The sequence below is a fragment of the Bombina bombina genome, chromosome 2 (genome assembly GCF_027579735.1).
Source record: "Bombina bombina isolate aBomBom1 chromosome 2, aBomBom1.pri, whole genome shotgun sequence".
NCBI lineage: Eukaryota > Metazoa > Chordata > Amphibia > Anura > Bombinatoridae > Bombina > Bombina bombina.
Window position 1 is genome coordinate 490,820,389 of NC_069500.1, and position 25,774 is coordinate 490,846,162.

Consider the following 25,774-nt stretch of genomic DNA (forward strand, 5'->3'; position numbering starts at 1 on the left):
TAGGGCATGGAAGGCCGCAGAAACCGCCTCTTCCAACTGGGCAGCGAAATCTGGCGGCCACGAGGCCCCTCCCACGGGAGGATTAGTAGGGCCTTGGGGAGCTATATGTGTAATCGGAGATGAATGTTGGGAACGCACCTCACAGGACGGAGAACCCTCAGAGGTGGACGGCTCAGTAGTACTAAATATCTTATTCTTTTTAGATTTTGCAATCTTATTGAAGCATAAGGAACACAGTTGAGCAGGCAGATCAACCTGTACCTCCTCACAATAAACATAGGTGCAAGATTTAATTAAAGAGGGAGTATCCTCTAACATGTCAGAGTCCTCCATAGCTTGCACTTTTAATACGGACTGAGATAGATTAAATGGCACCCTTTATACACCAATGGCTGGGGCACTCATCACCTCCTATGACCCGGACCACGGAGAAACTGTTTATGTCTCCCACAATTCCGATTAGGAAAGAGTTAGTTGAAGAGGCCACACCCGGTCACCTGGAGTGCCATGCAGGACCGCCCCTGCACTATAAAGAAAATGCGCCAAAAAAGGCCACGCCGATCTACACCTAATTGTTCACACATTGCTAGAGACTCATCTCACACGACATAGAATTAACACAAAGATATTTTGCATAAATCCCCCCTGATCAATAATCCCCTTTCCAGGGATATTAACCCTTGATTCTATACAGATAAAAGGAGACACACTGTGACCCTGTCTTCTTGTGTTATCATATGTGTATAAATGAAACAATCTTACCAGAATCTATGCCGTGGAATAGGAACACAGCGCTTCAAGAGTGACAGGTTAGTAGCATCGCTCCTGACATGGACTTGATTGCCAAGGAGCTATTAACACTCCCTGCATCTCCGGACTCTAACTTTAATCAATGCTCTTACTGAGAGGCTGACAGGTATACTTAAAACTCCAGTCCCATTTTTAAGAGTACTACCCTCCAATAGAGACTGCTCTGAATCTTCCGACACTTCTCTGCCAACCTCCTGTGACAAAAGGCAAAGAATGACTGGGGGATAAGGGGAGTGGGGGAGGTATTTAAGCCTTTGTCTGGGGTGTCTTTGCCTCCTCCTGGTGGCCAGGTTCTTATTTCCCACAAGTAATGAATTTAGCAGTGTACTCTCCTCCCATTAAGATGAAAATAAAATAGATATTTTTGGGTTTGTTACTGTTAAGAATTTATTTTCTTTGACTGAAATTGTTCCATTGACTCTCGCCTGTGTAATCAGATTTTGATATTGAGAGTGAAAATCTTGGAGAGGACACAACCATAAATTTTTGTAACAAGTTACAGCTTTCAATTGTCGTTCTGCTTCCTGTAAGTACATGTTTTTGAGTCATATCAGCTTGACGCCCTTGTCAGCTTGATGTATTGTAACATCGTCCCATTGTTTTATTTCTGTTAATGCTTTTGTTTCTCCACTACTTAAATTCCTAATGGAAGATTTTATTTCTAGCTGAGAAATTTCTGTGCATACTAGCTCAATAAATATTTGAACATATGGTGCATTTGAGAGTTTAGGGATATAATTAGATTTAAGATTTATATTTTGACGCCATTTACTTTTACTTGATGGTTCATTTTCAGTCAAAACTCTTCTAAATCTTGTTTACTCTCCAATTCATCTGATGACCAACTAGATTATGAGTTTGAAGCTATATTTTTTTCTGCTGTACTGTATTGTTTTTTTTAGGAGTAGTTTTCTTAAATAGTTGTATATCTTTAATAATGTCAAACGTATCTGTTCCTGCATTGGGGCAGAAAGACCCTTTGAAAGTAAACCAACATGATCTTGGGACAGCATTTTAGTTGATACATTTATAATTTTTATGTTTTCATCCTCAGTCTGGAGAAGGGACTGGGATTTCTCTTGTATGGTTTGGCTGTCCGTTTCTTTTCCCTTGTATTTCTGGCTCTGGGTGCTTTTTTTCTTGCCCCTCCCACCTCTTCTGGTGTGTCTGAGTTTGAATTGTCCTCCTATTCTAAATAATCTTTCCTTTTGCGTGTGCCTAAGATGTTTTTGTTACTTTCTGATGTATTTGATACTGTATGTTCCTCCCTAGCTGTATCTGATTCTTCAGCCTCAGTATCTGAAATATCACTCTGGACAATATTAACTCTGGTATGGGTACTGTTAGCATTATTAGAGTTAAATCTTATTTTCCATTTATACACTTTTTTATTTTGGAAATTTTCCAAGTCCCCTTTAATTTTAGTTTGTTTGATGTCAGTTTCATACTTGTCTAGTTCTTTTTGATATTTTTTTTATAAGAGGCTTCAAAATATTTAAGATTTTCAAATTGTTTCAGGTGTTCATTTTGAGAGATAATGATTTCTTCTAGTCTATTATATTCAGATTTGTCATGTTTTATTAAGATATTCATAAGTTTGTTAGAACATTCGGATAGGGCCTCTTTCCATTCAGTACTTAGGTTTTTATCTTTAAATTTAAATGCTGGGAACAGCTGAATTCTAAGACGTCTTGGTATTAACTTTATTTCAATATATTTATCAAAAAAATGATGATTCCACCACACTTTATCCTGTTTGTAGAAATTTTTATGAAGTTCTCACAGTAACTTTTATCTGGAGTAAGTTCATTATCTTTGTAGGGAGATTGATTAAAAACCTCCTGAAGGTCTATTAAATGTTTTTGTTGTCTAGTTGCACTGTCTTGTTCAAATTTGGTAATCATTTTACCAATTTATATTCAGCCTTATTTTCCTTATAGACAATTCAGAAACTCTTTGAGCAGAAGATATAGCTACCAAAAACAAAACTTTCCAAGATAATAACTTAATATCTATGGAATGTAAAGGTTCAAACGGAACCCCTTGAAGAACTGAAAGAACTAAATTTAGACTCCATGGCGGAGCAACTGGTTTATAGACAGGCTTGATTCTGACTAAAGCCTGAGCAAACGCTTGAACGTCTGGTACCTCCGCCAGACGCTTGTGTAAAAGAATAGACAGAGCAGATATCTGTCCCTTTAAGGAACTAGCTGACAAACCTTTCTCCAATCCTTCTTGGAGAAAAGACAATATCCTTGGAATCCTAATCTTACTCCACGAGTAACCCTTGGATTCACACCAACAAAGATATTTCCGCCATATCTTATGGTAAATTTTCCTGGTGACAGGCTTTCTAGCTTGAATCAGAGTATCTATAACTGATTCAGAGAAACCACGCTTAGATAGAATTAAGCGTTCAATCTCCAAGCAGTCAGCAGCAGAGAAACTAGATTTGGATGCTTGAATGGACCCTGTATTAGAAGATCCTGCCTCATTGGCAGTGTCCATAGCGGGACAGATGACATGTCCACTAGGTCTGCATACCAAGTCCTGCGTGGCCACGCATGCGCTATAAGCATTACCAAAGCCTTCTCCTGCTTGATTCTGGCTACCAGACGAGGGAGAAGAGGAAACGGTGGAAAGACATAAGCCAGATTGAAGGACCAAGGTGCTACTAGAGCATTTATCAATGCCGCCTTGGGGTACCTGGACCTGGATCCGTAGAGAGGAAGTTTGGAGTTCTGACGGGACACCAGCAGATCCAATTCTGGAATGCCCCATAGCTGGGTCAGCTGAGCAAAAACCTCAGGGTGGAGTTCCCACTCCCCCGGGTGAAAAGTCTGACGACTTAGAAAATCCGCCTCCCAGTTGTCTACTCCTGGGATGTGAATTGCAGATAGATGGCAGGAGTGATCCTCCGCCCACCTGATTATTTTGGTGACTTCCTTCATCGCTAGGGAACTCTTTGTTCCCCCCTGATGATTGATATACGCCACAGTCGTGATGTTGTCCGACTGAAATCTGATGAATTTGGCCGCTGCTAGTTGAGGCCAAGCCTGAAGCGAGTTGAATATCGCTCTCAGTTCCAAAATGTTTATCGGGAGAAGAGACTCTTCCCGAGACCATAAGCCCTGAGCTTTCAGGGAGTCCCAGACCGCCCCCCCAGCCTAACAGACTGGCATCGGTCGTTACAATGGTCCACTCCGGTCTGCGGAAGCATATTCCCTGAGACAGGTGATCCTGAGACAACCACCAGAGAAGAGAGTCTCTGGTTTTCTGGTCCAGTTGTATTTGAGGAGATAAATCTGCATAATCTCCATTCCACTGTTTGAGCATGCACAGTTGCAGTGGTCTTAGATGTATTCGAGCAAAAGGGACTACGTCCATTGCCGCTACCATTAATCCGATTACCTCCATGCACTGAGCTACAGATGGCCGAGGAATGGAATGAAGAACTCGGCAAGTAGTTAAAAGCTTTAATTTTCTGCCCTCCATCAGAAATATTTTCATTTCTACCGAGTCTATTAATGTTCGCAGGAAGGGAACCCTTGTGAGCGGGGACAGAGAACTTTTTTCGGTGTTCACCTTCCACCCGTGAGACCTTAGAAAGGCCAGAACAATCTCGGTATGAGCCTTGGCTCTGGGAAATGACGACGCCTGTATGAAGATGTCGTCCAAATAAGGTGCTACTGCAATGCCCCGCGGTCTTAGTACCGCCAGAAGGGACCCTAGCACTTTTGTGAAAATTCTGGGAGCGGTGGCCAACCCGAAGGGAAGGACCACAAACTGGTAATGCTTGTCCTGAAAGGCGAACCTTAGGAACTGATGATGATCTTTGTGGATAGGAATATGTAGGTACGCATCCTTTAGATTCACGGTAGTCATATATTGACCTTCCTGGATCATAGGTAAGATTGTCCGAATGGTCTCCATCTTGAATGATGGAACTCTGAGGAATTTGTTTAGAATTTTTAGATCCAGGATTGGCCTGAAAGTTCCTTCCTTTTTGGGAACCACAAACAGGTTTGAGTAAAACCCCAGTCCTTGTTCTGTAATTGGAACTGGACATATCACTCCCATCTTGAGTAGATCTTCTACACAGCGTAAGAACGCCTCTTTCTTTGTCTGGTCTGTAGACAGACGAGAAATGTGGAACCTTCCCTTTGGAGGGGAGTCCTTGAATTCTAGAAGATATCCCTGAGTAACAATTTCTAATGCCCAGGGATCGTGAACATCCCTTGCCTAAGCCTGAGCGAAGAGAGAGAGTCTGCCCCCTACCAGATCCGGTCCCGGATCGGGGGCTACCCCTTCATGCTGTCTTAGTAGCAGCTGCAGGCTTCTTGGCCTGTTTACCCTTGTTCCAGCCCTGCAAAGGCTTCCAGGTTGCCTTGGGCTGTGAAGCGTTACCCTCTTGCTTTGCGGTTGCAGAGGTTGAAGCAGGACCGCTCCTGAAGTTGCGAAAGGAACGAAAATTAGCCTTATTTTTAGCCTTAAAAGGCCTATCTTGTGGGAGAGCATGGCCCTTTCCCCCGGTGATATCTGAAATAATCTCTTTCAACTTGAGCCCGAAAAGGGTCTTTCCCTTGAAAGGGATATTTAGTAATTTTGATTTGGACGACACATCGGCCGACCATGACTTGAGCCAAAGCGCTCTGCGCGCCATAATGGCGAAACCTGAATTTTTTGCCGCTAACTTAGCTAATTGCAAAGCGGCATCTGTGATAAAAGAATTAGCCAGTTTTAAAGCTTTAATTCTATCCATAATTTCATCATATGAGGTCTCCCTCTGGAGCGCCTCCTCCAGCGCCTCAAACCAGAAAGCCGCTGCAGTAGTTACAGGAATAATGCAGGCGATCGGTTGTAGAAGGAACCCTTGTTGAACAAAAATTTTCTTTAGTAAACCTTCTAATTTTTTATCCATAGGATCTTTAAAAGCACAACTGTCTTCAATTGGAATGGTTGTGCGCTTAGCCAGCGTAAAAACTGCTCCCTCTACCTTAGGGACCGTCTGCCACGAGTCCCGCCTGGGGTCAGTAATGGGGAACATTTTCTTAAAAATAGGAGGGGGAACAAAAGGGACACCTGGTCTTTCCCACTCCCTGGTAACAATATCCGCAACCCTTTTAGGGATCGGAAACGCATCAGTGTATACAGGGACCTCTAGGTATTTGTCCATTTTACACAATTTCTCTGGAACCACCATCGGGTCACAATCATCCAGAGTGGATAGAACCTCCCTAAGCAATACGCGGAGGTGTTCCAACTTAAATTTAAAAGCTAATGAATCTGAATCTGCCCGTTGAGAAACCTTTCCTGAGTCAGAAATTTCTCCCTCAGACATCACATCGCTCGCACCTACATCAGAGTGTTGTGAGGGTACGTCAGATAAACCTCCCAAAGCTTCCGACTGCTCATAATCTGTTCTTAAAACAGAGCTATCTCGCTTTGTAGGAAAAAACTGGCAGTTTGGATAGAAAGGCCGCAAGGGAATTATCCATAACTGTCGCTAGTTGTTGCAATGTAATAGGTGTCAATGCACTAGAGGTACTAGGTATTGCTTACGCGGGCGTAACTGGTGGTGACACTTGGGGAGAGGAAGGTGGACTATCTTCATTACCTTCCGTCATAGAATCATCTTGGGCTACATTTTTAAGTGACACAATATGATCTTTAAATTGTATAGACACATTAGTGCACTTGAGACACATTTTGAATGGGGGTTCCACCATGGCTACTGAACACATAGAGCAAGGCTTTTCCTTAGTGTCAGACATGTTAAACAGATTAGTATTATATGCAAACAGGCTTGGAAAACACTTTAATCAAATAAAAAACACAATTTGAAAAAACGGTACTGTGCCTTTAAGAAGTAAAAAGCGCACACAATTTTACAAAACAGTGAAATTTTCACAGTATGTGCCTAATGCTTCGATATGATTGCACACCAAGTTTCAGCCTGATTAACCCCTTAATTCCCAAACCGGAGCAGTCTAAAGCTCACAACCGGTTTCAAAACTACAGCACCTTGCCACAGCAGCCTACCTTCCCTTATGGATTAGTTTAGGGGAAAAACAGCTTCTTTGAGTCCCTCAAGCAGTCTCTGGACCTTCCACGTGAAGAAGCATGAACTGTCTGGAGAAATGAACTGCGCAACAGAGGCGCAAAATTAGGGCCCCTCCCACTCCGGAGTTGTGAGGCCCTCAAAGTCACACTTAGGTGACTAAATTTATGCCATGTGGAGAAAAAAAACCTTAATAAACACACCAAAGGTGTTTAAAAGTGTCTACCAATGAATATTTGCTGAATAAAATAATCGATTGCCCTTTCACAGTGTCCACCAGCCTATTGAGCCCTGTTAAATAAGCCATTATTCTATACTAAGTCTCAGAATATGGCTTACCCTTCCCTCATGGGGATTCCTGTCAGTCTTCTAGCATTATCGTGTCTTGACTAGAAAAAAGATGACTGAAACATACCTTAATGCAGTTAAGCCTGCAAACTGTTCCCCCCAACTGAAGTTTTCTGGTACTCATCAGTCCTGTGTGGGAACAGCAGTGGATTTTAGTTACAACATGCTAATATCGTTTTCCTCTCAGCAGAAATCTTCATCACTTTTCTGCCAGAGAGTAAATAGTACAAACCGGTACCATTTAAAAATAACAAACTTTTGATTGAAGATATAAAACTACAAATCTAACATCACATTCACTTTACCCTCCCGTGGAGATGCCCTACTGCTAGAGTGGCAAAGAGAATGACTGGGGGGTGGAGCTAGGGGGGAAGCTATATGGACAGCTCTGCTGTGTGCTCTCTTTGCCACTTCCTGTAAGGAATGAGAATATCCCACAAGTAAGGATGAATCCGTGGACTGGATACACCTTGCAAGAGAAAAGCTGTTTATCGGCGAAACATGTCAGGGGAGGTTGGGGAGTGAATGGGCTCTTACTTTATTTTTTAATTTAGCAAGGAAAATTAGTACTTTAAACTCTAAGTCATTAATTCATGTGTGAATCCAGTAATGTCTAATATGACTCTATATATAGAAATAGGATCGCAACTTAGCAATCATTAACCTTAGAGTATCCAAGTGTTGAAATGGAGGAATAAGTACAACCTCCATACTATTTTGTATACTGAAAATGAACACAGACAGCTGTTTACATTGTATAAGTTAAGGCAGGTCAATGGGAGAGAGCTTATTTCCTAAGCATTATTAATACATAACTGAAAATATATCTAATTACTTAAAAGTACTGAAGTAGGAACATATATATATACTGGATGTTTATATTAGAACTCACTGCAGCAGCCAATTGAGTAGTTAATGTAGCTCCATCTATTTAATACTGGGTACATATTCCCTGAGCACTTATAATATATAATAGTAACTATATTTATTTACTCAAATTAATGAAGTGGGAAGATTTGTATACCGGATGCTTCAATTAGAACTTACTGCAGCAGCTCACTGAGCATTTATTATACATCCACTGATTTAACACCGGTTACACATACAGCAATTATTAGTTATTTAGAATTTCTGTGGTATTAAGCAAGTGACTATGGATTAATATCGACATTCTAGGCCATTTAAAGGGATAATTTGTATCTCATTACCCTTCTCCTGCAATCTTGGACAGGAAATATATACCCTGCGCCATTCTCAATATTTTATTTGTGGAACACTTATCCTGGTCTAGTTTTAAAGTGAAGGTAAAAACTTTGATGACTGAAAGCCCGTTTTTTTTTTTTAAAATACTATTAAAAACAGGGGCACTTTCATTCATCAAAGTTTAGAAAGCAGCCGTTTTGTTTAAAAACTTACCTTTGTTCTTTTCACAGCCAGAGCAACTTCCCCCACCCGGAGATCCTCTCTTCACACGTCATCAATGACTAATCCGGCTTCCTCCAATCATGGCTTTCCCCCCAGGGGAGTCACTGTCTGAGGCCATGCTGTGATTGGAGGAAGCCAGATTAGTCATTGCTGACGTGTGAAGAGAGGATCTCCGGGTTGGGGGGACGCTGCTCTGGCTGTGAAAAGAACAAAAGTACGTTTTTAATCAAAACGGCTGCTTTCTAAACTTTGATGAATGAAAGTGCCCCTGTTTTTAATAGTATTTTTAAAAACCGGGCTTTCATTCATCAAAGTTTACATTCACTTTAATTCCTTGTGTTTTTAACCAACAACCATTTATTTTAAAACTGCCAAATAAAAGTAATATTTTAATATTTTTTCCTATCTCAAATCCGCTATACTTTGCTCCAAATGTTCAAGTATTTGAAATAGGGAATTTGAGTGCTTGAAGTTGTACATTTTTTTGCAGTCTTGTACTGTTTTGGGAAATGTGAAACAAAATATGTTATGGATACCAGAAGTGCATTAAAATATAACAAAAAAAAAAAATCAGAGAACATTTGCAATAAAGTATTTTATTAAGGCAATGAAAAGACAAATAATAATGTAAAAATATATTTTTTAGAATATATTTCTATATTTTATGTAAGTTTAAAAAAAAAAAACACATCTTTAAAGTTGTTTAATTAAGAGCACTCTGTATAATGAAAAGCTGAACAGAAAGCACTGACTCGCATTCCATTGTCATACGTTCAAAAAGTCAAATATTGCTTGTCCTGCTATGGGTTCTTCATAGCTCCATATGGGAAGTATTACAAGCATCCAGCACCAATATCAGCCAAATGTTGTGTTTACACTTTCTGAATTGAAATAGAACTCCCACAGAGCACTTTGTTAAACCAAAATAGTACTACATTTTGTATCCTCTACATGAAAACAATTTCTAAAGTGACCTATTTGACATCAAAAGGATAGGTATCCAAAATACTCTTACTGTGGCTTCATAAGGGAACTCACACCAGTCACTGATCTGTTTCCAAAACTAAAGAAGTGGTATCAGTAAAATGTGGCCTGTGAATCCCAGAGCTCAGAAACACTGATAAGGAACCTTCAGTAGTGAACAGGACAGAATTGGCACTTTTTAATCAACATTAACACCACTTGGAAATATAAAACTGCAATGGAAAAAAAAATAAAAAGCACTCTAATTCCTTAATTGGTTTAGTACAGATGTGTTGAGGTAAGTACCCTGTTCACAGATAGAAAGTTGCATATTCACAAGTGAAGAAGTTGCACAGGCTGTTGAGATGTTTCTTGGAATACCAGTTAAAGAAGCACATTTTCAGAACAATATCCTATAATGCAATAAAATGCAAGTTATTTATCAAACGCAAAACACCTTCTGCCAAAAGGTCCTGCTTCAAGATATTTTTAAGAAATCATGGAAGTGATTTAACTACTTCACTGCCAATGGCGAGCAATGAAAAGCTGATTATTTTAGCAACAAAAGTAATGAAAGCTTCCTCTAAGTTTTATGTTCTACATATAACATAATAGAAGTGCAAATAAGAAAGTACATTAATAAACGTGTGTATATTTCACACTCACATTAAAAAAAAAAACTAGAAAATAATTGCTGGCATGGTATTGGTCTCTGCACTTGTATATTGTTCTACTTAAGGAAGCCAATATAGGCAGCTTTGCATTATATTGCAGTTCCAGTAAAGGAAATAATTCATCTGGAGCTGGAACATCCAGCCCCCTATTGATGTGGCACTGAGGATTTAGTGAGTCTCAGCAATAGAAGTCTTATTGCTCAGAATCATTACTTTATTAAGCCCTTAGTTGACTAATTTACCATAACAAGAAAAATAAATGTGACTACGGTAAGGCTGGTAATGCTTTCAAAATATCACAAAATATTAGCACTTCTTCAAATACCAAGTGGGGAGTGTGTACCATAGCAGTGCATAGACTGTGCTCTGCTAATCCTTCCTTTGGATTGCCAGTTGTACCAGCTACTGTATCTGATGGGTACAGTTAATGGAGTGACTGAAAATATCAGCCTAGCTTTGGCTATCCTGCCGCTGGTGTAATAAACCGATCACTTGGTCAATGTCTTCTTCTTGCACCTATTCAAAGAACAAACAAATTGTTTTGTTTTTTACATATTTCCACAATCACACTCTTATCTATAGACCATACAATTTATAAATAATGATATTCAAAGGATGTCCTATTTTCAATGTGTAAGGAAGAGCTAACTGCAAACACAGCTTTTAAATAAACAATGGCAATAATGATAATGATAACCAGCTGGCCTTAAAGGGACAGTCTACTCCAGAATTGTAATTGTTTAAAAAGATAGATAATTCCTTTATTGCACATTCCCCGTTTTTGCATAACCAACACAGTTATATTAATATATTTTTTACCTCTGTGATTACCTTGTATCTAAGCCTTTGAAGGCTGCCCCCTTATTTCAGTTCTTTTGACAGACTTGCATTTTAGCCAATCAGTGTAGACTCGAATAACTCCACAGGAGTGACCATATAGTTATCTATATGGCATAAATGAATTAGCGCTTTTCAGATGTGAAAAACAGTCAAAATGCACTGAGATAAGATGCAGCCTTCAAGGGCTTATAAATTAGCATATGAGTCTACATAGGCTTAGTTTTCAACAAATACCAAGAGAACAAAGCAAATTTGATGATAAAAGTATACTGGAAAGTTGTTTAAAATGGCATGCCCTATCTAAATCATGGAAGTTTAATTATGACTGTCCCTTTAAATATGGTGAAGAGAGAATATGGTTTATTATGTTTGTAGATTTTATGTATTGGTCTTCAAGCTGCGAAAACATAATTTATGCTTACCTGATAAATTTATTTCTCTTGTGGTGTATCCAGTCCACGGATCATCCATTACTTGTGGGATATTCTCATTCCCAACAGGAAGTTGAAAGAGGATCACCCACAGCAGAGCTGTCTATATAGCTCCTCCCCTAACTGCCACCTCCAGTAATTCGATCGAAGACAAGCAAGAGAAAGGAGAAACTATAGGGTGCAGTGGTGACTGTAGTTTAAAGTTAAAAAATACCTGCCTTAAAATGACAGGGCGGGCCGTGTACTGGATACACCACAAGAGAAATAAATTTATCAGGTAAGCATAAACTTTGTTTTCTCTTGTAAGGTGTATCCAATCCACGGATCATCCATTACTTGTGGGATACCAATACCAAAGCTAAAGTACACGGATGAAGGGAGGGACAAGGCAGGTACTTAAACGGAAGGTACCACTGACTGTAAAACCTTTCTCCCAAAAATAGCCTCCGAAGAAGCAAAAGTATCAAATTTGTAGAATTTTGAAAAAGTATGAAGCGAAGACCAAGTCGCCGCCTTGCAAATCTGTTCAACAGAAGCCTCATTTTTAAAGGCCCACGTGGAAGCCACAGCTCTAGTAGAATGAGCTGTAATCCTTTCAGGAGGCTGCTGGCCAGCAGTCTCATAAGCCAAGCGTATTATACTTCTTAGCCAAAACGAAAGCAAGGTTGCCGAAGCCTTTTGGCCTTTCCTCTGTCCAGAGTAGACAACAAACAAAGCAGATGTTTGACGAAAATCTTTAGTAGCTTGTAAATAATACTTTAAAGCGCGAACCACGTCAAGGTTGTGTAATAGAGGTTCCTTCTTTGAAGAAGGATTAGGACACAATGATGGAACAACAATCTCCTGATTGATATTCTTATTAGATACCAACTTAGGTAAAAACCCAGGTTTGGTACGCAAAACTACCTTATCTGCATGGAAGATCAGATAAGGGGAATCACATTGTAAGGCAGATAACTCGGAAACTCTACGAGCCGAGGAAATAGCTACCAAAAATAGAACTTTCCAAGATAAAAGTTTGATATCTATGGAATGCAGAGGTTCAAACGGAACCCCTTGAAGAACTTTAAGACCCAAATTTAAACTCCATGGCGGAGCAACGGATTTAAACACAGGCTTGATTCCAACTAAAGCCTGACAAAAAGCCTGAACATCTGGAACATCCGCCAGACGCTTGTGCAAAAGAATAGACAGAGCAGAAATCTGTCCCTTTAAGGAACTAGCTGACAATCCTTTTTCCAATCCTTCTTGGAGAAAAGATAATATCCTGGGAATCCTGACTTTACTCCATGAGTAACCCTTGGATTCGCACCAATAAAGATATTTACGCCATATCTTATGATAGATTTTCCTGGTGACAGGCTTTCGTGCCTGAATTAAGGTATCAATAACTGACTCGGAGAAGCCACGCTTTGATAAAATCAAGCGTTCAATCTCCAGGCAGTCTCAGAGAAATTAGATTTGGATGGTTGAAAGGACCCTGAAGTAGAAGGTCCTGTCTCAGCGGCAGAGTCCATGGTGGAAAGGATGACATGTCCACCAGATCTGCATACCAAGTCCTGCGTGGCCACGCAGGCGCTATCAAAATCAATGATGCTCTCTCCTGCTTGATTTTGGCAATCAGACGAGGGAGCAGAGGAAACGGTGGAAACACATAAGCCAGGTTGAAGGACCAAGGCGCTGCTAGAGCATCTATCAGCATCGCCTTGGGATCCCTGGACCTGGATCCGTAACAAGGAAGTTTGGCGTTCTGGCGAGACGCCATGAGATCCAGTTCTGGTTTGCCCCAACAAAGAATCAATTGCGCAAACACCTCCGGATGGAGTTCCCACTCCCCCGGATGAAAAGTCTGTCGACTTAGAAAATCCGCCTCCCAGTTCTCTACACCTGGGATATGGATAGCTGATAGGTGGCAAGAGTGAATCTCTGCACAGCGAATTTTCTTTGAGACTTCCAACATCGCTAGGGAACTCCTTGTTCCCCCTTGATGGTTGATGTAAGCCACAGTCATGCTGTTGTCCGACTGAAATCTTATGAACCTCATTGTCGCTAGCTGAGGCCAAGCCTGAAGAGCATTGAATATCGCTCTTAGTTCCAGAATGTTTATCGGAAGGAGTGTCTCCTCCTGAGTCCACGACCCCTGAGCCTTCAGGGAGTTCCAGACTGTCCCCCAGCCTAGAAGGCTGGCAACTGTCGTTACAATTGTCCAATCTGGCCTGCGAAAGGTCATACCTTTGGACAGATGGACCCGAGATAGCCACCAGAGAAGAGAATCCCTGGTCTCTTGATCCAGATTTAGTAGAGGGGACAAATCTGTGTAATCCCCATTCCACTGACTGAGCATGCAGAGTTGCAGCGGTTTGAGATGTAGACGGGCAAACGGCACTATGTCCATTGCCGCTACCATTAAGCCGATTACTTCCATACACTGGGCCACCGAAGGGTGAGGAGTGGAATAAAGAACACGGCAGGAATTTAGAAGTTTTGATAACCTGGTCTCTGTCAGGTAAATCCTCATTTCTACAGAATCTATTAGAGTTCCCAGAAAGGAGACTCTTGTGAGAGGGGATAGAGAACTCTTTTCTTCGTTCACTTTCCACCCATGCGACCTCAGAAATGCCAGAACTATGTCCGTATGAGACTTGGCAATTTAGAAATTTGACGCCTATATCAGAATGTCGTCTAAATAAGGGGCCACTGCTATGCCCCATGGCCTTAGGACCGTCAGAAGTGACCCCAGAACCTTCGTAAAGATTCTTGGGGCTGTAGCTAACCCAAAGGGAAGAGCTACAAACTGGTAATGCCTGTCTAGGAAGGCAAACCTGAGAAACCGATGATGATCTTTGTGTATCTGAATGTGAAGATAAGCATCCTTTAAATCCACTGTAGTTATGTATTGACCCTCCTGGATCATAGGTAGGATGGTACGAATAGTCTCCATCTTGAATGATGGGACCCTGAGAAATTTGTTTAAGATCTTGAGATCTAAGATTGGTCTGAAGGTTCCCTCTTTTTTGGGAACCACAAACAGATTTGAATAGAATCCTTGTCCCTGTTCCTCCTTTGGAACTGAGTGGATCACTCCCATAACTAGGAGATCTTGAACACAGTGTAAAAATGCCTCTCTCTTTATCTGGTTTGCAGATAATTGTGAAAGGTGAAATCTCCCTTTTGGAGAAGAAGCTCTGAAGTCCAGAAGATATCCCTGGGATACAATTTCCAACGCCCAGGGATCCTGGACATCTCTTGCCCAAGCCTGGGCGAAGAGCGATAGTCTGCCCCCTACTAGATCCGTTACCGGATCGGGGGCCAATCCTTCATGCTGTCTTAGAGGCAGCAGCAGGCTTTTTGGCCTGCTTACCTTTGTTCCAAGTCTGGTTAGGTCTCCAGACCGACTTGGACTGCGCAAAAGTTCCCTCTTGTTTTGTATTAGAGGAAGTTGATGCTGCACTCCCCTTGAAGTTTCGAAAGGCAGGAAAATTAGACTGTTTGGCCCTTGATTTGGACCTATCCTGAGGAAGGGCATGACCTTTTACTCCAGTGATATCAGAAATGATCTCCTTCAAACCAGGCCCGAATAGGGTCTGCCCCTTGAAGGGAATATTAAGCAGCTTAGATTTTGAAGTCACGTCAGCTGACCATGATTTAAGCCATAGCGCCCTACGCGCCTGAATAGCAAAACCAGAATTCTTAGCAGTTAGTTTAGTCAAATGAACAATGGCATCAGAAACAAAAGAATTGGCTAGCTTAAGTGCTCTAAGCTTGTCAAGTATATCATCCAATGGGGTCTCTACCTGTAAAGCCTCTTCCAGAGACTCAAACCAGAAGGCCGCAGCAGCAGTGACTGGGGCAATGCATGCAAGGGGCTGTAGAATAAAACCTTGTTGAATAAACATTTTCTCAAGGTAACCCTCTAACTTTTTATCCATTGGATCTAAGAAAGCACAACTGTCCTCGACAGGGATAGTAGTACGCTTAGCTAGTGTAGAAACTGCTCCCTCCACCTTAGGGACCGTTTGCCATAAGTCCCGTGTGGCGGCATCTATTGGAAACATTTTCTTAAAAAAAGTAGGGGGGAGAGAACTGCACACCTGGTCTATCCCATTCCTTAGTAATAATTTCTGTAAACCTTTTAGGTATTGGAAAAACATCAGTGTAAACAGGTACTGCATAGTATTTATCCAATCTACACAATTTCTCTGGCACTGCAATTGTAATACAGTCATTCAGAGCAGCTAAAACTTCCCTGAGCAACACGCGGAGGTGTTCAAGCTTAAATTTAAATGTTGATATCTCAGAATCAGGTTGAATCCTCTTCCCTGAGTCAGAAAAATCACCCACAGAAAGAAGCTCTCCTTCCTCAGCTTCTGCATATTGTGAGGGGGTATCAGACATAGCTCTTAAAGCGTCAGTATGCTATGTATTTTTTCTAACTCCAGAGCTGTCTCGCTTTCCTCGAAACCCAGGTAGTCTGGATAATACCACTGACAGTGTATTATCCATGACTGCCGCCATGTCTTGTAAAGTAAACGCCATGGGCGCGCTAGATGTACTTGGCGCCTCTTGAGCGTGAGTCCCTTGAGCGGGCTTTAAAGGTTCTGACACGTGGGGCGAGTTAGTCGGCATAACTTCCCCATCGTCAGATTCCTCTGGTGATAAATTTTTTAAAGACAGAATATGGTCTTTATTACTTAAAGTGAAATCAGTACATTTGGTACACGTTCTAAGAGGGGGTTCCACCATGGCTTCTAAACATAATGAACAAGGAGTTTCTTCTATGTCAGACATGTTTAAACAGACTAGCAATGAGACCAGCAAGCTTGGAAAACACTTTAAAGCAAGTTAACAAGCAAAAAAACAGAATTTATGCTTACCTGATAAATTACTTTCTCTTACGGTGTATCCAGTCCACGGATTCATCCTTACTTGTGGGATATTCTCAATCCCTACAGGAAGTGGCAAAGAGAGCACACAGCAAAGCTGTCCATATAGCTCCCCTAAGGCTCCGCCCCCCCAGTCATTCGACCGACGGTTAGGAGAAAAAGGAGAACCATAGGGTGCAGTGGTGACTGTAGTTATTTTAAATTAAATTTGAACCTGACTTAACTGTCAGGGCGGGCCGTGGACTGGATACACCGTAAGAGAAAGTAATTTATCAGGTAAGCATAAATTCTGTTTTCTCTTACTTGGTGTATCCAGTCCACGGATTCATCCTTACTTGTGGGATACCAATACCAAAGCTTTAGGACACGGATAAAGGGAGGGAACAAGTCGGGTAACCTAAACGGAAGGCACCACTGTTTGCAAAACCTTTCTCCCAAATATAGCCCCCGAAGAAGCAAAAGTATCGAATTTGTAAAATTTGGCGAATGTATGCAGTGAAGGCAAAGTTGCTGCCTTACAAATCTGTTCAACAGAAGCCTCATTCTTGAAAGCCCATGTGGAAGCCACAGCTCTGGTGGAATGAGCTGTAATTCGTTCAGGAGGCTGCTGTCCAGCAGTCTCATAGGCCAATCGGATGATGCTTTTCAGCCAAAAGGAAAGAGAGGTAGCAGTCGCTTTCTGACCTCTCCTCTTACCAGAATAGACGACAAACAAGGATGATGTTTGTCTGAAATCCTTAGTTGCTTTTAAATAGAATTTTAAAGCACGAACCACGTCAAGATTGTGTAAAAGTCGTTCCTTCCTAGAAACTGGATTAGGACACAGAGAAGGAACAATGATTTCCTGGTTAATATTCTTATTAGAAACCACTTTTGGAAGAAAACCAGGTTTGGTACGCAAAACAACCTTATCTGCATGGAACACCAGATAGGGTGAATCACACTGCAAAGCAGACAATTCAGAAACTCTTCGAGCAGAAGAAATGGCTACTAAAAACAGAGCAGATATCTGTCCCTTTAAGGAACTAGCTGACAGACCTTTCTCTAATCCTTCTTGGAGAAAAGCTAATATCCTTGGAATCCTAACCTTACTTGTTAGAGCGGCAAAGAGAATGACTGGGGGGCGGAGCCTGAGGGGAGCTATATGGACAGCTTTGCTGTGTGCTCTCTTTGCCACTTCCTGTAGGGATTGAGAATATCCCACAAGTAAGGATGAATTCGTGGACTGGATACACCAAGTAAGAGAAATAAAAACGGTACTGTGCCTTTAAGAAAAATAAAAAAGGTCAGAATTTGAAAAAAGTGAAAAAACAGAATTTATGTTTACCTGATAAATTTCTTTCTCCAACGGTGTGTCCGGTCCACGGCGTCATCCTTACTTGTGGGATATTCTCTTCCCCAACAGGAAATGGCAAAGAGCCCAGCAAAGCTGGTCACATGATCCCTCCTAGGCTCCGCCTACCCCAGTCATTCGACCGACGTTAAGGAGGAATAATAGCATAGGAGAAACCATATGGTACCGTGGTGACTGTAGTTAAAGAAAATAAATTATCAGACCTGATTAAAAAACCAGGGCGGGCCGTGGACCGGACACACCGTTGGAGAAAGAAATTTATCAGGTAAACATAAATTCTGTTTTCTCCAACATAGGTGTGTCCGGTCCACGGCGTCATCCTTACTTGTGGGAACCAATACCAAAGCTTTAGGACACGGATGAAGGGAGGGAGCAAATCAGGTCACCTAAATGGAAGGCACCACGGCTTGCAAAACCTTTCTCCCAAAAATAGCCTCAGAAGAAGCAAAAGTATCAAACTTGTAAAATTTGGTAAAAGTGTGCAGTGAAGACCAAGTCGCTGCCCTACATATCTGATCAACAGAAGCCTCGTTCTTGAAGGCCCATGTGGAAGCCACAGCCCTAGTGGAATGAGCCGTGATTCTTTCGGGAGGCTGCCGTCCGGCAGTCTCGTAAGCCAATCTGATGATGCTCTTAATCCAAAAAGAGAGAGAGGTAGAAGTTGCTTTTTGACCTCTCCTTTTACCTGAATAAACAACAAACAGGGAAGATGTTTGTCTAAAATCCTTTGTAGCATCTAAATAGAATTTTAGAGCGCGAACAACATCCAAATTGTGCAACAAGCGTTCCTTCTTTGAAACTGGTTTCGGACACAGAGAAGGTACGATAATCTCCTGGTTAATGTTTTTGTTAGAAACAACTTTTGGAAGAAAACCAGGATTAGTACGTAAAACCACCTTATCTGCATGGAACACCAGATAAGGAGGAGAACACTGCAGAGCAGATAATTCTGAAACTCTTCTAGCAGAAGAAATTGCAACTAAAAACAAAACTTTCCAAGATAATAACTTAATATCAACGGAATGTAAGGGTTCAAACGGAACCCCCTGAAGAACTGAAAGAACTAAATTGAGACTCCAAGGAGGAGTCAAAGGTTTGTAAACAGGCTTGATTCTAACCAGAGCCTGAACAAAGGCTTGAACATCTGGCACAGCAGCCAGTTTTTTGTGAAGTAACACCGACAAGGCAGAAATCTGTCCCTTCAGGGAACTTGCCGATAATCCTTTTTCCAATCCTTCTTGAAGGAAGGATAGAATCCTAGGAATCTTGACCTTGTCCCAAGGGAATCCTTTAGATTCACACCAACAGATATATTTTTTCCAAATTTTATGGTAAATCTTTCTAGTTACAGGCTTTCTGGCCTGAACAAGAGTATCGATAACAGAATCTGAGAAACCTCGCTTCGATAAAATCAAGCGTTCAATCTCCAAGCAGTCAGCTGGAGTGAAACCAGATTCGGATGTTCGAACGGACCCTGAACAAGAAGGTCTCGTCTCAAAGGTAGCTTCCAAGGTGGAGCCGATGACATATTCACCAGATCTGCATACCAAGTCCTGCGTGGCCACGCAGGAGCTATCAAGATCACCGACGCCCTCTCCTGATTGATCCTGGCTACCAGCCTGGGGATGAGAGGAAACGGCGGGAACACATAAGCTAGTTTGAAGGTCCAAGGTGCTACTAGTGCATCCACTAGAGCCGCCTTGGGATCCCTGGATCTGGACCCGTAGCAAGGAACTTTGAAGTTCTGACGAGAGGCCATCAGATCCATGTCTGGAATGCCCCAAAGTTGAGTGACTTGGGCAAAGATTTCCGGATGGAGTTCCCACTCCCCCGGATGCAATGTCTGACGACTCAGAAAATCCGCTTCCCAATTTTCCACTCCCGGGATGTGGATAGCAGACAGGTGGCAGGAGTGAGATTCCGCCCATAGAATGATCTTGGTCACTTCTTCCATCGCTAGGGAACTCCTTGTTCCCCCCTGATGGTTGATATACGCAACAGTCGTCATGTTGTCTGATTGAAACCGTATGAACTTGGTCCTCGCTAGCTGAGGCCAAGCCTTGAGAGCATTGAATATCGCTCTCAGTTCCAGAATATTTATCGGTAGAAGAGATTCTTCCCGAGACCAAAGACCCTGAGCTTTCAGGGATCCCCAGACCGCGCCCCAGCCCATCAGACTGGCGTCGGTCGTGACACTGAGCATGCACAGTTGTAACGGTCTTAGATGAATGCGCGCAAAAGGAACTATGTCCATTGCCGCTACCATCAACCCGATCACTTCCATGCACTGAGCTACGGAAGGAAGAGGAACGGAATGTAGTATTCGACAAGAGTCCAGGAGCTTTGTCTTTCTGGCCTCTGTTAGAAAAATCCTCATTTCTGAGGAGTCTATAATTGTTCCCAAGAAGGGAACCCTTGTTGACGGGGATAGAGAACTCTTTTCCACGTTCACTTTCCAGCCGTGCGATCTGAGAAAGGCCAGGACGATGTCCGTGTGAGCCTTTGCTCGAGGGAGGGACGACGCTTGAATTAGAATGTCGTCCAGGTAAGGTACTACTGCAATGCCCCTTGGTCTTAGCACAGCTAGAAGGGACCCTAGTACCTTTGTGAAAATCCTTGGAGCAGTGGCTAATCCGAAAGGAAGCGCCACGAACTGGTAATGTTTGTCCAGGAATGCAAACCTTAGGAACCGATGATGTTCCTTGTGGATAGGAATATGTAGATACGCATCCTTTAAATCCACCGTGGTCATGAATTGACCTTCCTGGATGGAAGGAAGGATAGTTCGAATGGTTTCCATCTTGAAAGATGGGACCTTGAGAAATTTGTTTAAGATCTTGAGATCTAGGATTGGTCTGAATGTTCCCTCTTTTTTGGGAACTATGAACAGATTGGAGTAGAACCCCATCCCTTGTTCTCTCAATGGAACAGGATGAATCACTCCCATTTTTAACAGGTCTTCTACGCAAAGTAAGAACGCCTGTCTTTTTATGTGGTCTGAAGACAACTGAGACCTGTGGAACCTTCCCCTTGGGGGAAGTCCCTTGAATTCCAGAAGATAACCCTGGGAGACTATTTCTAGCGCCCAAGGATCCAGAACATCTCTTGCCCAAGCCTGAGCGAAGAGAGAGAGTCTGCCCCCCACCAGATCCGGTCCCGGATCGGGGGCCGATATTTCATGCTGTCTTGGTAGCAGTGGCAGGTTTCTTTGCCTGCTTTCCCTTGTTCCAGCCTTGCATTGGTCTCCAAGCTGGCTTGGCCTGAGAAGTATTACCTTCTTGCTTAGAGGACGTAGCACCTTGGGCTGGTCCGTTTTTACGAAAGGGACGAAAATTAGGTCTATTTTTTGCCTTGAAAGGCCGATCCTGAGGAAGGGCATGGCCCTTACCCCCAGTGATATCAGAGATAATCTCTTTCAAGTCAGGACCAAACAGCGTTTTCCCCTTGAAAGGAATGTTTAGTAGCTTGTTCTTGGAAGACGCATCAGCCGACCAAGATTTCAACCAAAGCGCTCTGAAAGAATTAGCCAATTTGAGAGCATTGACTCTGTCCATAATCTCCTCATAAGGAGGCGAGTCACTATCGAGCACCTTAATCAGTTCATCAAACCAGAAATATGCGGCTGTAGTGACAGGGACAATGCATGAAATGGGTTGTAGAAGGTAACCCTGCTGAACAAACATCTTTTTAAGCAAACCTTCTAATTTTTTATCCATAGGATCTTTGAAAGCACAACTATCCTCTATGGGAATAGTGGTGCGTTTGTTTAAAGTAGAAACCGCTCCCTCGACCTTGGGGACTGACTGCCATAAGTCCTTTCTGGGGTCGACCATAGGAAACAATTTTTTAAATATGGGGGGAGGGACGAAAGGAATACCGGGCCTTTCCCATTCTTTATTAACAATGTCCGCCACCCGCTTGGGTATAGGAAAAGCTTCTGGGAGCCCCGGCACCTCTAGGAACTTGTCCATTTTACATAGTTTCTCTGGGATGACCAAATTTTCACAATCATCCAGAGTGGATAATACCTCCTTAAGCAAAATGCGGAGATGTTCCAATTTAAATTTAAAAGTAATCACATCAGATTCAGCCTGCTGAGAAATATTCCCTAAATCAGTAATTTCTCCCTCAGACAAAACCTCCCTGGCCCCCTCAGATTGGGTTAGGGGCCCTTCAGAGATATTAATATCAGCGTCGTCATGCTCTTCAGTAACTAAAACAGAGCATCCACGCTTACGCTGAACAGGGTTCATTTTGGCTAAAATGTTTTTGACAGAATTATCCATTACAGCCGTTAATTGTTGCATAGTAAGGAGTATTGGCGCGCTAGATGTACTAGGGGCCTCCTGAGTGGGCAAGACTCGTGTAGACGAAGGAGGGAATGATGCAGTACCATGCTTACTCCCCTCACTTGAGGAATCATCTTGGGCATCATTGTCATTATCACATAAATCACATTTATTTAAATGAATAGGAATTCTGGCTTCCCCACATTCAGAACACAGTCTATCTGGTAGTTCAGACATGTTAAACAGGCATAAACTTGATAAGAAAGTACAAAAAACGTTTTGAAATAAAACCGTTACTGTCACTTTAAATTTTAAACTGAACACACTTTATTACTGCAATTGCGAAAAAACATGAAGGAATTGTTCAAAATTCACCAAACTTTCACCACAGTGTCTTAAAGCCTTGAAAATATTGCACACCAAATTTGGAAGCTTTAACCCTTAAAATAACGGAACCGGAGCCGTTTTAAGCTTTAACCCCTTTACAGTCCCTGGTATCTGCTTTGCTGAGACCCAACCAAACCCAAGGGGAATACGATACCAAATGATGCCTTCAGAAGTCTTTTATAAGTATCAGAGCTCCTCTCACATGCGACTGCATGCCATGCCTCTCAAAAACAAGTGCGCAACACCGGCGCGAAAATGAGACTCTGCCTATGCTTTGGGAAAGCCCCTAAAGAATAAGGTGTCTAAAACAGTGCCTGCCGATATTATTATATCAAAATACCCAGAATAAATGATTCCTCAAGGCTAAATAAGTGTTAATATCAATCGATTTAGCCCAAAAAATGTCTACAGTCTAAATAAGCCCTTGTGAAGCCCTTATTTACAATCGTAATAAACATGGCTTACCGGATCCCATAGGGAAAATGACAGCTTCCAGCATTACATCGTCTTGTTAGAATGTGTCATACCTCAAGCAGCAAAGACTGCAAACTGTTCCCCCAACTGAAGTTAATGCTCTCAACAGTCCTGTGTGGAACAGCCATGGATTTTAGTTACGGTTGCTAAAATCATTTTCCTCATACAAACAGAATTCTTCATCTCTTTTCTGTTTCTGAGTAAATAGTACGTACCAGCACTATTTGAAAATAACAAACTCTTGATTGAATAATGAAAAACTACAGTTAAACACTAAAAAACTCTAAGCCATCTCCGTGGAGATGTTGCCTGTACAACGGCAAAGAGAATGACTGGGGTAGGCGGAGCCTAGGAGGGATCATGTGACCAGCTTTGCTGGGCTCTTTGCCATTTCCTGTTGGGGAAGAGAATATCCCACAAGTAAGGATGACGCCGTGGACCGGACACACCTATGTTGGAGAAAAAGCAGTAAATCAAACGAAATAAGCTAACAGAGCATTGCACCCACTTGCAAATGGATGATTAACCCCTTAGTTTAAAAAACGGATCAAAAAAACTATAGACTTTTTTTTTAACAGTCACAACACACTGCCACAGCTCTGCTGTGGCCCTACCTTGCCATACAAACGACTTTGGAAAGCCCAAAAACCCTTTATAGAGGTCCTTATAGCATTCAGGGGACTCCTTGAGGGAAGCTGGATGTCTCAGTCTGCAAAAGTTACTGCGCAATTAAGCGCTAAATTAGGCCCCTCCCACTCATGTCTACACAGTGGGAGGCCTAATAAAACTGTTTCTAGGCAAATTTAAGCCAGCCATGTGGAAAAAACTAGGCCCCAATACATTTTTATCACCAAAACATATATAAAAATGTTTAAGCATTCCCAGCAAACGTTTTATAAGACAGGAATTGAAAAATAATAAGAGTATTACCTCTGACAGTAAGCATACCAGTCGCTATTAAATCACTGTAATCAGGCTTACCTTAAATAAATCTGGTATCAGCAGCATTTTCTAGCATTTACATTCCTCTAGAAAAAATTTAAACTACACATACCTCATAGCAGGATAACCTGCACGCCATTCCCCAGCTGAAGTTACCTCTCTTCAGTTATGTGTGAGAACAGCAATGGATCTTAGTTACAACCTGCTAAGATCATTAGAGACCACAGGCAGATTCTTCTTCTATTTTCTGCCTGGGACCAAAATAGTGCAACTCCGGTACCATTTGAAAATAACAAACTTTTGAATTGAAGAAAAGACAACTACATTTCACCACATCTCTCTTACTGCTTCCATGCTTGTCGAGAGTTGCAAGAGAATGAATGGAGGTGGCAGTTAGGGGAGGAGCTATATAGACAGCTCTGATGTGGGTGATCCTCTTGCAACTTCCTGTTGGGAATGAGAATATCCCACAAGTAATGGATGATCCGTGGACTGGATACACCTTACAAGAGAAATACAAAGGTTTTGCTGTGCATAAGCAGCCTGCAGACACAAATGTAAGAAGCAGAAACTGCTTCTTTTGCCTCTTGTTCAGGGCAATTGACAAGCCCTGCTCTCGCGCAACTGGTTACTACTGAGAACAATGGGAAATAAACATATTAGTAGTAGTCTGTTACAGTCCACCACTGGGAGCATTATTTTATCCAAACCTTCTTGCTTATGTGTTTTTTTGTAACTAGAACTTAAAGGGCCACTCAATGCAGTAGAGTTACATAATTAACAAGTACATAATAAAAAGATAATGCAATAGCACTAGTGCATTTTTCACACTCGCAATCAAATTTCAAATAAGCCGATTTTTTTTCAGACAAATGTATTTTTTCTCCCATTTTCCGTTCTCCTGCATCATGTGACAGACATCAGCCAATCAGAGACTAGTATACGTATACCCTGTGAGCTTGTTCTCCAGAAAGTGAGAATATAAAAAGACTGTGCAAATTTGATAATAGAAATAAATTGGAAAGTTTTTTTTTTTCTTTTTACTTGAGTGTCCCTTTAAGCTTAGAAAAGGTTCAGTATGGGTGGGGATACAATAGGCAAAATAAGCTATTTCAAATTAGAAAATCAAAGTGAAGGACACAGTCCATTAGGCAAAATGGATAATTGTGAACACATTTAATTGCCCCTGTGTAATAATGAACAATTTATCTTTGTTGCCCTAATAAAGACTCAAACAAATTGATTACTAAATGCAGGTCTCTGATGCTCTACCTACCAAGGCATGATCAAAGTTGAATGTACTGATATAATAGGCGGATATGTCAGCATCAGCTAGCGGTCCTGCAATTTGTGCCACAATTCCACATTCATCTGTGTAAAAACAGAAAGCATAAAATTGTTATGTTAAAGGGACATAATACTCATATGCTAAATCACTTGAAACAGATGCAGTATAACTGTAAAAAGCCGACAGGAAAATATCACCTGAGCATCTCTATGTAAAAAAAAAGAAGATATTTTACCTCACAATCTCCTCAGCTCAGCAGAGTAAGTTCTGTGTAAACATTTATACTTCAGTTGCTGCCCAGCTGCAGGCAAAAAATTTTTTAAAAAAATTAAGAAATGAATAGCAGCCAATCAGCATCAACAGTGCTGAGGTCATGAACTCTTTTACTGTGATCTCATGAGATTTCACTTAACTCTCATGAGATTTCATAGTAAACTTCCTTAAACTGGATAGGGAAACAAGATGAGAGTGCACGTAAGCTCACTCCCTTAGCTGTCCCGGGACAGACATACTGATTTGCTACTTAGAAGTCCTTTACAATGGGATGTGGCTACTGAGGAATTTGTGAGGTAAAATATCTTTCTTTTTTACAGAGATGTTCAGGT

At 41.7% G+C, this 25,774-nt stretch overlaps 1 protein-coding gene across 1 annotated transcript in view; it reads right to left on the minus strand.

Annotated features, from left to right (window-relative positions):
- Positions 1-9,224: 9,224 nt before the first annotated feature.
- Positions 9,225-25,774, minus strand: part of CASTOR1 (cytosolic arginine sensor for mTORC1 subunit 1) — a 328,065-nt gene continuing 311,515 nt past the window's right edge. The window contains exons 8-9 of the mRNA XM_053699840.1: positions 25,158-25,252; positions 9,225-10,797 (exon numbers count right to left, since the gene is read on the minus strand). Of these exons, the coding sequence (XP_053555815.1) occupies positions 10,732-10,797; positions 25,158-25,252 (161 nt within the window). The 3' untranslated portion in view covers positions 9,225-10,731. The remainder of the gene's footprint in view (positions 10,798-25,157; positions 25,253-25,774) is intronic.